Here is a 12,964-nt window from a genome sequence, read left to right as displayed (position 1 = left end):
CTTCAATCTCTCAACAAGTAAAAGTAAAAGCCTTTTTTACCATTCTAAAATTCATCATGATTCTAAATTTCAAACATGAGCAACTGATAAGTATAAAGAAATCTCAGAGTATACAGTGAAGTCAAAGAGTACAGAAAAATTAGAGAGATTTTTACAGTAAGGGAACAGAGGGTTGGGGTTGCTGTAAGGTCGATAGCCAATCCACTAAAGCTGAATTGACAAGCTCTGGAACTTCATCATGTGGGCAATGCCCTGCTTTCAAATTTACAAGAGTTGTGTTGGGATACACTTCTTTGATTCTGTTGGCCTTAGCAGGACCAACCCATGGATCTAAGTCGCCCCACAGTAACAACAGAGGGCACCTCAGCTCACTCAGTACACTGTTTAGAGTATACTTGCTTTGATTGAACATGAATCTTGTCATCAATCTGCACCACAAGGGACATGAGTTTTTTCAGACAATCGTCGACTGATCCAAGTAGGTTGCTTCGTTCGTATTAAACTACTACGGGTTCCAAAAGCTTAAGTTGATAGATTCTAACAGTTCGTCTTTTCCAAATGAAATGATGGTAGATGATGTATTGATAAACTTTTTGAGTTCTGAATTATGCAGGCCATTCTTTTGAACAAACTACAATGATGTGTGGTGAAGAAAGATGTTGCTAGATAGAAGCACATACCTGTAGTAAACTTCTCCTGCATTTGGGTCGGCTGCTGGCCTCGATATAGACTCGACCAGATAGTCATCCACATTTTCAGAGTTTATGTATACCTGAAAGGATAACAAAGATGAATCAAAGACATTCGGGCACACGTAACGGATAGATACCAGGAAGCCAATCTTAAATGCTTATACTAATATATTGGAGACACAATTAATAGTTTTTGGTATGATGTTAGTTTTACCTTTACAAGTTATTAAGGAATGCTGAACATGACCTGCAATACTCTAACAAACAACAATGCCTCAAAACAAAGAGCTTAGCCAGCCACTTACACTCTTCAACACGGAAACAATTCTAGCTGGTTGCTTAGTTTGCCAGAAAATAACTCCAAGAACGATCCTCTGGAAAAAATCTTTCAGTGGCTTCAGAATGAACTTCTTGAAGCTTGTTTCTTCTGGTTCATCTATCAACTTATTATCATCTCCAAACTGCCCGGCAGAGTTTAGTAATACAACTCCACGGACTTGCTCCGCCAGTCCTGCTGCTGAAACCAAGGCGGTAAATCCTCCAAGGCTACCAAAGAACCATAAGTCAGAATCAATTTGAATGCAACATCCAGAATTAGTTTTAATTAAAACCATCGTCCAGCTCCACCATACTTATTGGCAACTGACATGGACAAACTTTCACCTTTTATAATCATGGATCGTTCTATACCGAAATATGGTCTTATACAATAGGTTAAGACTCGCAAAATGAGGCTTGTCAGTTAGACCAAGAATCATTAGAATTGAGACATGAATTGAAGCAGACTGTACAAGGGAGTGCATGCAACTTGGAACATATATATTTATATCCGAAAAATTGGTAGCACACTTAAAAACATGCAAGTCTTTGAACATTGAAACGACAACTAAAATACCTTATGGTGCCATCTTGAAAAAATTGCACGCATGTATATACATATATACATATTATATACCACAGATGCGAATCTTTTCATTGAATAAATGGAAATAGACTAATGTTCAAGAATACAAACTCCATAAAGGAGTGAAAAAGGAACAACGCAGAACCAATTGAACAAAGAGAATGAAACTAAACCCAAAGAAGATCTTCCTAAAAGTTGTTTATAGATAACAAAGAAGTAGAAGGTTATTTTCCTATGACATCTTTCAAATTTGAAGTAGCCGCCTATACTTTCAAATCTTAAAAGACGTGCAGACAATGAATTCAATGAAAGGACGAAAATGCTTAGTTTGATCAAAGAAAAAAATGCGAATGTGGACAAGCAACTATCAGATTGCAATTCGATATCAAAGGACAATTGAAATGCTAAATAGTTATAAATAGAAATCAAATTGTGGTGATAATAATTTAGAGTACGCAGCATTTTATAAAGCAAAGTCTAAACAGAAACATTTAAATCATCGCATAAGTCCATTTACATAAGTCCATTTACACTCAATACATTTTCATAGGACATTTATACAGTATACTTCGTCGAGATTATTACCTGTTCCCGACTAACACTGCGGGCTGTTTCACTATTTCCTTCATAAAATCGACAACTTGGTCCCTCCATACCATGGCATCATACTCAATTAATGCTTTATCACTCCACCCGAATCCCAGCAAGTCTAAAGCATAAACCTTGTACTTTTTAGCCAGCTCTGGTATGTTATACCTTCAATTAGAAGGAAAAAAATGGCTATGGAATCACTCAATTGATACAGAAAATAAAGATACGGACGAATCGCCACAAGACTCAGAAGTTTTAAGTTCTTTGATCCAATTTGTTTTTTAACACAGACCTAACTAACATATGAACCAGATATTAATCGTAATTGAGAGTCCCAATACATTGATTATTAGTATGAAATAGTAACAAAAAGATACAGAACTCAAACTTAAGATCTAATACCAAAAACTTAGCTATTACATTAAAGAGCCTAAATTTGTTTCCAACTCACTCATTGAAGCATAACGATTCAAGAGAAAATTGCAAACAGAAAAAGGCAAATAAAACAAACCTCCAATGAAATACAGAAGCACCAAACCCATGAATGAGAACTATTGGAGGACCTTCTCCTTGTACAACATAATGTATCTTGTGACCCCGCCATGTCCAGAAGTTATAACCTTCTGGTTTGAAAGGTAATCTTTCAATACCTTTCAAAGAACAGTAAAGAAAAACTTAGCCGAGCTGCAATTAATAAGCCAACACATAGAAGGCCAGTTTTAAATCACTAACTAGCACAACCCACAAAAGAGATCAAGACTCTGACCTTGAGCAGGTTGAATCACCGCAGAAGAGCCCGTAACTGAAACTCCAGAAGCCACAATTCCCCTAAAAGCAAAGCTTCGCCTATTCATTACACATTCGCTTCCTCCAAGTACAAAGCCAGATTCAAACAATTCAGCATTTAGTGTTCTCAATCCTCAAATAGAAACACAGAGAAAAATGGAAAAAGGAAAAAAGTAAGCAATGAATCTTACTATGTTGAAATGCTCTCCTCAGAGGGACAAAAGTCCAATAAGCGGGAGGGTTATAAATCTCCGTCTTGAGCGACGGCGAAATGCCGCCGGCAAAGGAAATCATCGAGAAGGGAGAAAATTCTACTACAACGTTCCAGATACTAGAGGATTGAGACTGTTAAGTAAACCGTATAGCTCTTGTAAACGGAACAAAAAGGGGAAGATCCCGGCAAGTGGGGCTCGCCATTTGAGGGCTTAGAACCTGTAATATCAGTGGCTGGTGTGCAGTTGGGAGTTGTGGCGAACTTGTAGCCAATGCTGGTTCAGATTTATAGCTTTCAAGACTTCTGGTGGAAATGAATTGATTTTCTTGTTGAAAGGGACCGCAAGAAAACGATGCTCCCCCTGCAAGTGCGAGTGATTATTGAACCAGTTCTTTACACCATTCCATGTAGCGGAAAATCCGAGGGGAATTGGTAAAGACAAGGGACAGTGAGACATGGCCGATTGTAGAAAGGTCCCGATGTACTTCAATTTGGATGTTTAAGAAAAAATCATCTGCTATTTGCAATTAAATAAATCTGTGTTTCATAAATTTTAAATTTAAATATGTGGTAAATTATTACTAAATTCTTACAAATATAACTAGAATAACTAAAATAATAATAATTAATTTAAACATTATTAATTTAAATCAAAATTATTATTACTTTAAATAATTTGATAAAATATCAAGAAAAGCAATTTCTATAAAAGGAATTATTTCAAGAAAGATCTACTTTCAAATTAAATACAAAAAAAATAAGAACATTATATTAGATTAATTATGTTTTTAAGAAAACACTGCAAATTAATTTCTGAAGTAATGTATTTTTTTTTTTTTGTTGAATGTTTTTCAAAAAAAAAAAAAAAACAGGAATGCAAGTAAAAAGTTAAAATAATTAATTACACAAGATTAATAATTATTATAATTAAAAAGTTCCGTCGATATTAATCTCATAAAATAAAAATGTGAATTTTAAGAGTCAAAATGCTTATTAAATAGCTAAATTTATATTTAAAAAATTATTAAAGTAGTGAGAATCACAATTATACTGATGGCTTTATTTGAAAACCAAATGATTGATGGAGAAATTTACAAGTTACAATAAAAGAAAAATCAAATGAATATCATAAACAGTTCAACAAATTAGAAACTTTTCTTGTGACAGAGAATAAAGCTCAGCTAAACAGGAAGTTTTTTTTTTTTNTTTTTTTTTTTTTTTTTTTTTTTTTTTTTTTTTTTTTTTTTTTAATTGCATTCATCAGCAATCGACTTTATGTTTCTCTAGTTCCTGTAAAATGTCCCTTTTCTAAGCTCTCTCAAGTTGATTATAGTTTGTAACTGTAGCACAAACTCAAGCTACATGAACTCAATCTCACACACACACAAACCAGCAAAAGACCCAAATTTCTATAATTCAATCAGCCACCCAACAAGCTTCTCAGTTCTATGACATACAAACTTGAACCTTATACCAATTATGAGACCCACATGAGACATCTTATTGAATAAACGTAATCTTCATTCTTCAGAAAATGCTTTCACAAAATACTTTTATTGTTTTAGTTACATTGTTCAATAGGATAAAGCTAATGAACGTTGACAATGTAGTTTTGAGAAGCACAATATCTTACAAAACGAATCCCATTATTCAAAGCTTTCCAGAACTTGAATAGGTGATAATGGAGGGATTCAAATATTTGGGCAGCTCTTGTCCATGTTTCAAGCAATTCTGAGTTGCTGTGTCGCTGTCCAAGATTGATCAGGCTCTAACTGGACCTTCCCAATCTGTATGGCTCCCCAGAAAGGGGAGAGAGGATAAAAAAAAGTAAGAAATAAAAAGAGTTCTAAATGTTACTTTGGAATTAAAGAAATAGTGAACGGCTGGAAGTTGAAAAGGTTTGTACTGTTTCAATGTTCGTCAAGGTTCGATTCTCATTGAAATCAGTAGGTTTGGAAGATTTGTATGTTGTTATTATTATTCAGATTTAGTGGGTGAATTTTAGAGTATATATCAAATTTATAAGCAATACTAAAAAAATAAAATAAGTTTATATATCAAGACTTTTCCCAAAATATCAAGGTACCTTAGCATTCTCAACACAAACGAAATCCCTATAGCATGCTTCCATCTGCAAATGTGGGTTCCATAGCACTGCATCTGACCAACTGCATTGCAATTGGAGAAATGGAACCATAAGTTAAATTCAAACAGAGAAAAATAATGGTTCGCAGCTAAATATATACCAAACGGAGCATCAAATAGATCCAACTCACTTTGTATTGCTGATAATTATGTTGTCACCCAAGCCATTATCCAGACTCAATTCTCCAGGTGCATCAAGATAAACACAATCAACAAATCCAGGAAAACTGACCACGTCCCTGCATGGTCGGTAAGAAAATCATATGAAACATTTCCTATTTCATAATTTCAAGTATCCAAACCAGTTTGAAGAACTTTACTAAAGAAATATGAGATAAACCTTCCACTCGAGTCAAGTATTCTAGGAAGAGAACGTGAGGGAAATGCTCGAGTGAAGAGAGGGAGTTGGTATGTGTCAGGAGAGTATATTTTGTAATACGAAAGTTGGGGGGCCTCGAGTCATTCTTTTAAGCAGAGTATGTATGTATGTATGTATATAGGAAGTGAAGACACTGGCAATAGGCTTGTAAGTAGTATTTTCGGAAAGCCTCAGACCTCTCGATCAACTGAAACCTATGTACTTTTTTTTCTTCTTTTAATCGATGAAGTACTAGATAATCTCTCCCTCAGCTGTTCTATCAAAACATTTGGTTTAAAGAACTCAGGTAGGACATTCATAATTGATTATTTTCACGTCTTGAAAAATCAAGTTCTGAGTGAAGATAGAGCATCATTTAGTTTTTAAGGCATAAATGAAGGGTTTGTTTAGAATGACTTTCTAAGTGCTTAAAAAGTGCAAAACTATTGTTTTTAAGCAACATTATTCCAAACACAATACTCTTAAGAAGACCTCAGTTATTACTCATGAAAGCAAAAGAAGACCAATTGATTGTCATCAAGTAACAAGAAACAGCTTCATCCTACTGCATGTGTACATTGTGGAATCTTGCTGATAAACGACCAAAAGAATTGATATCAAATTCAACACAGTATGTATGTAGAAGAAACATTTTAAAATAATATATTACTAACCTTTCTTCCACACCCTCTAATGGGTTGGCGGGGTCTGGATCTTTGTTCAATGTTTTACAACCCTTCAATCCCTCAACTTTTACTCCGGTTATAGAAGCCTGCGTGACAATGGAAAGATTGTTATTCAGTATGCAAGAGTACGGTTAATCAATGGTAAGATATATATAGAGAATATATATTCCCACATCTTTTATTAATTTCAAACAATTGATTAAATTCTTTGCCAGTGTTTCTCTTCTCCCTCTCTTTTTCTTTTTTCAATTTCCACATCAATCTTACTATGCAGTATGCACATGATTTTCAGTTGATCATGGGTGGGTAGTGATCACCAACAAAATTCTGGTACCAATTAACATGCAATTGAACGATACAGAAAGGCCACCCGTTAAAACACTAAAATGAGTTGGTGTACTTGCATGGAAGTAAGTATGCAACGCCGTAGTAAATGAAAATGGCTTGTTGTCGGTATTCTTAATTATTAGCTCAGTGGAAAGGCTCTTATCACCCAAAATAATCTGCAAACAATTGAAAATAACTGTTAAAACAACTGCGATCATAAAGAATCAGAACTAGATTTTGTAATATAGAGGTTAGCAGAACGAAAAAGTAAAATCCAAGCACAGATGTTATTGATCAGCGTGAGCAACAGCTAACCTTGTAAAGAGCATGAAAACTGAAATCCCACATGGAACGACTATATGAATCATCCTTTAGTTCAAGAGTTACACCTGGATTGTCTTCAACACTTCTGGAATCAAGGATGGACCAATCCACATTCCTTGCAAATCCATGCTGTAAATATCAATAGTTATAATCACGAGCAAGTCACATCAACTTTTTTAGCACAACAAATGTGGGGGAAATGGAGATTTGAACCTCCAACCAGGGGTAGGAGTAGATGCCAATTATTGTTGGGCTATGCTCGTTTTGTGCATTTATCATATTCATTAAGTCTCATACTAACAATATGGTGAAAGCACAAAATAAGATTAGAGAAAGGGGAAATAGAAGAAGTTATGAAGGAAGATTCACATTTAATAACAACTAACATCCAGGCTGTGCATCATAAGCTCAAGGGTTTGATAGAATGAACATAATGACATATTTTTTTGAAAAAAAAGATGCATTTATGAGCTTAATCAGAGATGACTAACCATTTTTCTCACTGAGAACTATAGTTGTCAATAGCTCTCCTTAGTAAAAGGATTAATTCAATATGACCAAGGAAAACTAAAAAGCACTGCTTGCAGAAATAAAGTGATACCTGTTGTATAGGACCAGGTCCAAATTGTGGGAAACAATGTGGAATGCCTCCACTGTCACAAAGAAGAACACTGTCAGTACTTTCAAACACATCTTTTGCAGGTAATTTAGGCCTTTTCCTATTGATAAAACAGTAATCTGGATCTTAAAAAATGCTACATCAGATTCAAACTCTCGTCAATCTTTTGATCCAATCACGAGGGACTCGGCAATTTTTCATTATCGCTGCATTTTTCTCTCACCATTAATATAGTATGCAATCTACAAAGCAAACATGGTTTTATCTTCTTGGAATTGGCAAATTCAAAAGGAAGGGATGAATTCAACTATTAGACACAAAAATTGGAACATATGGATTCACCTAGTTTCTTGGAATTGAAGATTATGCTACTGTTACGTTTAGAATAAGGAGCAAAAGAAGAAATGAAAATCAGGGCGGAAGAAACCTGATTGGTTTTTTCTTGTTAAAAACAGCATCTGGTCGAACAAATAGGACATCCTTGCCATTTGCGAGTCTCCAAGATGTAATGCATCCTCCATACAAGTATACATCAGCCTCACTGAAAATCGATAAAATATCATGTGCACTTCACAACTTCATTCCGAAGCACCACAATGCAATGTGAAATTTAAATTGCAAAACGTCAAACAATAAGAAAAATCATAATCAAAATCCGTTCTGATATTAATGAGAAGATCGAAAGTCCTCACCTACCAAGCGGAGAAGTGAGCACAACCTTTGGTAAATTTCCTTCGCCTTCAGTGACTTTCACCCCCAAAGTAGCAGAATTTCCTCCCAGACTTGCAACAGCAACGCCCCTGTATCTGTGCCTAAAACGCTCGCAGTTTTGGAAGAGATTTCTCGAATGAATTCAATTGAAATTTCTAAGCAAAAACTCCACGCTGAAAAGGGAACTCACCGATTTACTCGACGAACGGATGGCGGATGTGGGGTGGGGAGGGCGATTTTCATGGAAGATATCGACATTGTTCCCTGTCTCGAAGAAGATCGAAATTGCTTGATTCAATGCTCCGCACAGAGCTAAAATCACCTCAAATCCATTTACTTTCAGTCGCTGTGGTCGATATTCATTGACAATGCTGCTGGGAAATACGGATATTCTCTTCTTCCTCTTCTTCTTCTTTTTTTTTTTTTTTTTTTTTTTTTTTTTTTTTTTTTTTTTTTTTTTTTTTTTTTTTTTTTTTTTTTTTGTTTCTAAAAATTTAAACAAAATTATTATTATTATTTTTTAGAACAAGTGCTCAAACTACCCTTACAAATCTACTATTATTGTTGTTATATTTTTTTTATCCTCAAATTAGATATTATTAATTACGTGGAAAAGAATTGTGCAATAGCGTGGAGATAAATCACTCGTCAAAATAAAAAATTAAGTTAAAAAATCTATTATTTCTTAATTGGGTTCTCATTTTTCAGAAAGCAGGGTTTAGTGGTTCGGCAGCGCACTTCGAAAGCTCTAGGTCGGCGTCTTCCCTCTCCTTCAGCTCAGCATTTGCGATCGACCCAACTGAAGCTTTTGCTTATTGGACCGCCGTGCATTTTCGCCCATGAGGTTTTTCTCTCTAATTCTTACCGTTTTTTATTTTAAGGTTTTGAGCTTCATTTCATTTCGTGTGAACTAAGCGAATTTTATCAATTGAGGTTCTGCTGGAATTTACTATTGTTTCGTCATGCATCGCATAAGTTTGCTCTTTTGTACTCTAAAAATTAGTTAACCTTCACTGCGGCATTTCCTTTGATTGGTTGAATGGGTTAAGCTCTCTTAATTTCACTCTATAGCTCACATGTTGAACCCTGAAAGTGGAATGAATTTTCTAGAAAAATTTGATTGCGGGTTGAAAGTTTTGTCCAAATGGGCTGCGAAGGGAGGATGAAAACGAATTTATTCTACTTGTCTCTCTATGCATTTTCTCTTTCTTCTGTTCTCCTCGAATAATTTTGTTGACTGAGAAAGAGGATCAATTACTGACTATTGGAAAAAGAGGCTTGGGTTATGGGCCAGTGAGGACAACTTCATCATATAACATTTCTAATTATATAATTTCTAACCGAAAGGGGTGGATTGTGAGATCCTACAACCGAAACATTCCTTCTAAGGAGGTGGAAATCTCTCCCTTTTAAAACTTTGAGGGGAAGCTCAGACACCGAATGGCATGCCAGTGAGGACAACTTCATTATATAACATTTCTAACCACTGCTCAAGGATAGAACACCCTGGAAATTTCAAGAGAGACTTTATATTCTCGTTTATCCATGACTAAATAATGGAAGGTAATCTATATAGCATACCAATTCTCTTCATCTTGTTGATTGGTGCAATTTATGGCTGATGCTCGGATTCTTAGAGTGATATTTTCTAATTTATTATAATCAATTTTTTTCAGTTTCTGTTTCTTAATCTTATTTAAAGTGTATCCAATACTGTGGTTTTAAAAACCATTCAGCTGCTGATTCTGTGGCTCGGAGAATACAAACATATTGGTGATACTGTACGATGATGATTTTGTCGGGATTGAGTGGCAAACCCTCAAAATGTTGTCCTCTGAGACCTAGTACTAGGATTCAACGTGAGCAGGTTTCATCTTTTCCCAATGGGAGCTTTAGAGAAATTATTGATTTGCAGTATCTCAAAAGGTTCTGCTCACTAATACACGCTATTGTTCTCATGTGGTGTTTCCAGTTCACACTCAATTAACTTGTTTAATGCAGAAATTACTGGACGGGTCCTGCTCTTAGATGCAAAACTCTCCAAATTCGACACACTACTAAGTGTGCATTTGATGCTTCCTCCAGAGATCTTGCAAATGATTCTGCTGGTATTGTTCTTATTCCCTTGTTGAAATGATATTAGACAATAAAATTATGTGGCTTGAAAGGGAAAGTTAGAAGTTTGGGGACAGTTTAGACTAATATTACAACCCTCAAGGTTTAAATATTCAGATTTGAAATTTTATGATCAAAACACTCTTAGAAGGTACAAGTTCATGGCCAAAACTTTGATTTTCTCTGCTAGTGCAGCTGAATTCCCTCGAATTCATGCAAGGGATCCATACAAACGGCTCGGCATAAGAAAGGAAGCATCAGAAGATGAAATTCAATCTGCCAGAAACTTCCTTATTAATAGGTACGCAGGGCACAAAGACAGTGTTGATGCCATTGAAGCAGCTCATGATAACATTATTATGCAAAAAATTTAGCACAGAAATAACCCGAAAATTGACCTCAAGAAAAAGGTCAGGGAAGTCAATCAGTCACGGGTTGTGCAGGCTATAAGGAGCAGGTTTCAAACACCATCTACAAAATTCATAATCACGGCATTAATTGCATTCTTAGTTCTTGGCGTTCTTACCATTCTCTTCCCAACTGAGGAAGGCCCAACCCTTCAGGTTGCTGTATCACTCAGCCACTTTCTATTTCATACACGATCGACTGAAGAGCAAACTCCGAGCATTCCTTTATGGGTACATCCAGAATATTCATATCGTTTCCTTTTTGAACTTTATGATTGAACATAATATATCTTTTTTTGTTGATTGATTGGCTACTCTCCTTTCCTACAACCATATAGAACAGAATTCAATGGTTTCTGATAAGATAACTGAGTTTAATTAATGGGAGTTTTTTTTCAATGGTACAGGGCTGGAGCTTTCATAGTCTCATGGCTGTTGGGAACCTTTTTGGTGGTATCTGTGATCCCCCCGGTTATAAAAGGATTGAGAGGCTTTGAAGTAACCACTTCACTAATAACCTATATCTTACTCTGGGTTTCATCTACGTATTTAAAGTAGCAGAGAAAAGATTTTTTCTATTGAGGTTCGAATTTTTCTGGGGCCGAAAGCGCGAAGCGTATTAAGCTTCTTTCTTTTCTTTTTTTTTTTTAGCCTGAGCCATAAGGTGTGGACTTTAGCGAGGTGAGGCACCATGTCGTATGAAAAATAGTTTTCATTCAGTCTATGGAACTTTTTAAGTTCAATCTCAAATCATAGTTTCGTCTACAGTTCCCATATTATTTAGTTGACAATATAATTTTTGTACTTTTAAAATTATAATGAACAGATATGTGAATAAATATATAATTGTACTTTTTATTCACTTGTATTGCCTAATTTAATCAAAATTGTTATATTGAAAACATTAGTAGAAATAATAATCAAATGAAAAAGTTAGTTATCTAATAAGTGAAAAAGAGACATCCGCTAAAAAATTTGGCAAAATTATTAATAAAATAATTTAACAACTAAATCTGACCACGATTTTTATGCAAGAGATTAAAAACTAATATAATACAACAAAAAATATATTTTTTTTCTTGGATAACTTATAACTATGACAATAATCTATGTGAAGTTTAATTTATAAATATTAATGATTTATAGAACGATTCTATTCAAAGAAACAACATAGAGTTAACTTTATAATTGTTTATAAAGTTATGACTTTTGTCAAGAAAAGGGACATTTCATTCCATCCATTATTGAATTATGGTAGGATAATTACATAAATGGCCACACAGTTTGAGCTCTCTGGTTGCATCAATAAGATGATATGTCCTCAAAGGAGCGTATAAACATCTGCTTTAAGGATATACATAAAGAATAGGATGGAATACTGAGAGTGATTTAGCAGTCAAAGCTAAGCATCAAACATATTTCCTATTAATAGAGGCTTGGCACTCCGACAGCCAAAGATCCATCTTTTTCACTAACTGCTGCCTAACTTTGTAAACTGTAGCAGGGGAGGTACAGCTGTGATCATCACCTGAAGAGACACACAGAGAGATCAAATTCATAGGATGCAATGTCTTTAAATGGCAAGGAGGAACGAGTGGATTGCACATAGGTTTGGTGGGGGAAACCCGTCGCCCTTGATGGGTTCGAAATTTGGAATTTAAGGGTACTCAATTACCAAAATGGCTTTGGCATTTTCCTTTGGTGTGGGACCATAGCGAGGAAGTACAGTCCCCAGCCTTCTAAGTGGCTGGCTGTCGGGTGGAGTCAAAGGCTCTTACAAGAATCCTTGGGAAAAAAATAGCCATTGAGAGCTTCCTTCCTTTTCTGATTTAGTTCTCTCTGTTGTGGGCTATGAGAAGGAAATGTAAGTGCTTGCTGTGGAGTCTTTGATAGAAGAGGTACAATCGAACCTCTATGGGAGTCAAGAGGGGGTCTTCTAACCTGTGTTCCCCTATTAGGTTCTATGTTTCTCTTTGTGCATCCCGTACTTACTCTTAAGATCTCATTTTACTTTATTAAGTTCCTTTGTGTGGTGGGACGTCTTTTTTTTTTTTTTTTTTTTCTCCATAAAAGTCGACTTTTGAC

At 35.2% G+C, this 12,964-nt stretch overlaps 3 protein-coding genes and 1 pseudogene across 4 annotated transcripts in view; 1 reads left to right on the top strand and 3 right to left on the bottom strand.

Moving 5' to 3' along the window:
• Window positions 1-18: 18 nt before the first annotated feature.
• LOC111480611 (pheophytinase, chloroplastic-like) lies at window positions 19-3,618 on the bottom strand. Its single transcript, XM_023125757.1, has 7 exons — window positions 3,165-3,618; window positions 2,954-3,055; window positions 2,699-2,837; window positions 2,182-2,352; window positions 998-1,238; window positions 681-772; window positions 19-428 (listed from the first exon to the last, which is right to left on the bottom strand). Exons 1-7 carry the CDS (start codon window positions 3,265-3,267, stop codon window positions 152-154), a joined length of 1,125 nt encoding a protein of 374 aa, XP_022981525.1. The 5' UTR covers window positions 3,268-3,618; the 3' UTR covers window positions 19-151.
• A 1,072-nt stretch (window positions 3,619-4,690) lies between these two features.
• On the bottom strand, window positions 4,691-8,800 carry LOC111480930 (putative glucose-6-phosphate 1-epimerase). Of its 2 annotated transcripts, none has more exons than XM_023126175.1 (10): window positions 8,548-8,800; window positions 8,339-8,452; window positions 8,074-8,187; window positions 7,629-7,680; window positions 7,019-7,156; window positions 6,781-6,879; window positions 6,365-6,462; window positions 5,464-5,571; window positions 5,274-5,355; window positions 4,691-4,974 (listed from the first exon to the last, which is right to left on the bottom strand). In XM_023126175.1, exons 1-10 carry the CDS (start codon window positions 8,613-8,615, stop codon window positions 4,909-4,911), a joined length of 939 nt encoding a protein of 312 aa, XP_022981943.1. In that variant the 5' UTR covers window positions 8,616-8,800; the 3' UTR covers window positions 4,691-4,908. The 2 variants fall into 2 exon arrangements, with proteins under 2 accessions (XP_022981943.1, XP_022981934.1); XM_023126166.1 differs by having other exon boundaries at window positions 8,339-8,458; window positions 8,548-8,799.
• A 111-nt stretch (window positions 8,801-8,911) lies between these two features.
• On the top strand, window positions 8,912-11,741 carry LOC111481125 (annotated as a pseudogene).
• A 367-nt stretch (window positions 11,742-12,108) lies between these two features.
• LOC111479920 (probable serine protease EDA2) overlaps window positions 12,109-12,964 on the bottom strand; it is a 6,222-nt gene continuing 5,366 nt past the window's right edge. Inside the window, exon 12 of the mRNA XM_023124832.1 lies at window positions 12,109-12,407. Coding sequence (XP_022980600.1) covers window positions 12,289-12,407 — 119 coding nt within the window. The 3' untranslated portion in view covers window positions 12,109-12,288. The remainder of the gene's footprint in view (window positions 12,408-12,964) is intronic.

This window comes from Cucurbita maxima, unplaced genomic scaffold (genome assembly GCF_002738345.1).
Source record: "Cucurbita maxima cultivar Rimu unplaced genomic scaffold, Cmax_1.0 Cma_Scf00001, whole genome shotgun sequence".
Classification (NCBI taxonomy): domain Eukaryota; kingdom Viridiplantae; phylum Streptophyta; class Magnoliopsida; order Cucurbitales; family Cucurbitaceae; genus Cucurbita; species Cucurbita maxima.
This window is presented reverse-complemented; position numbering and strand designations above follow the sequence as displayed.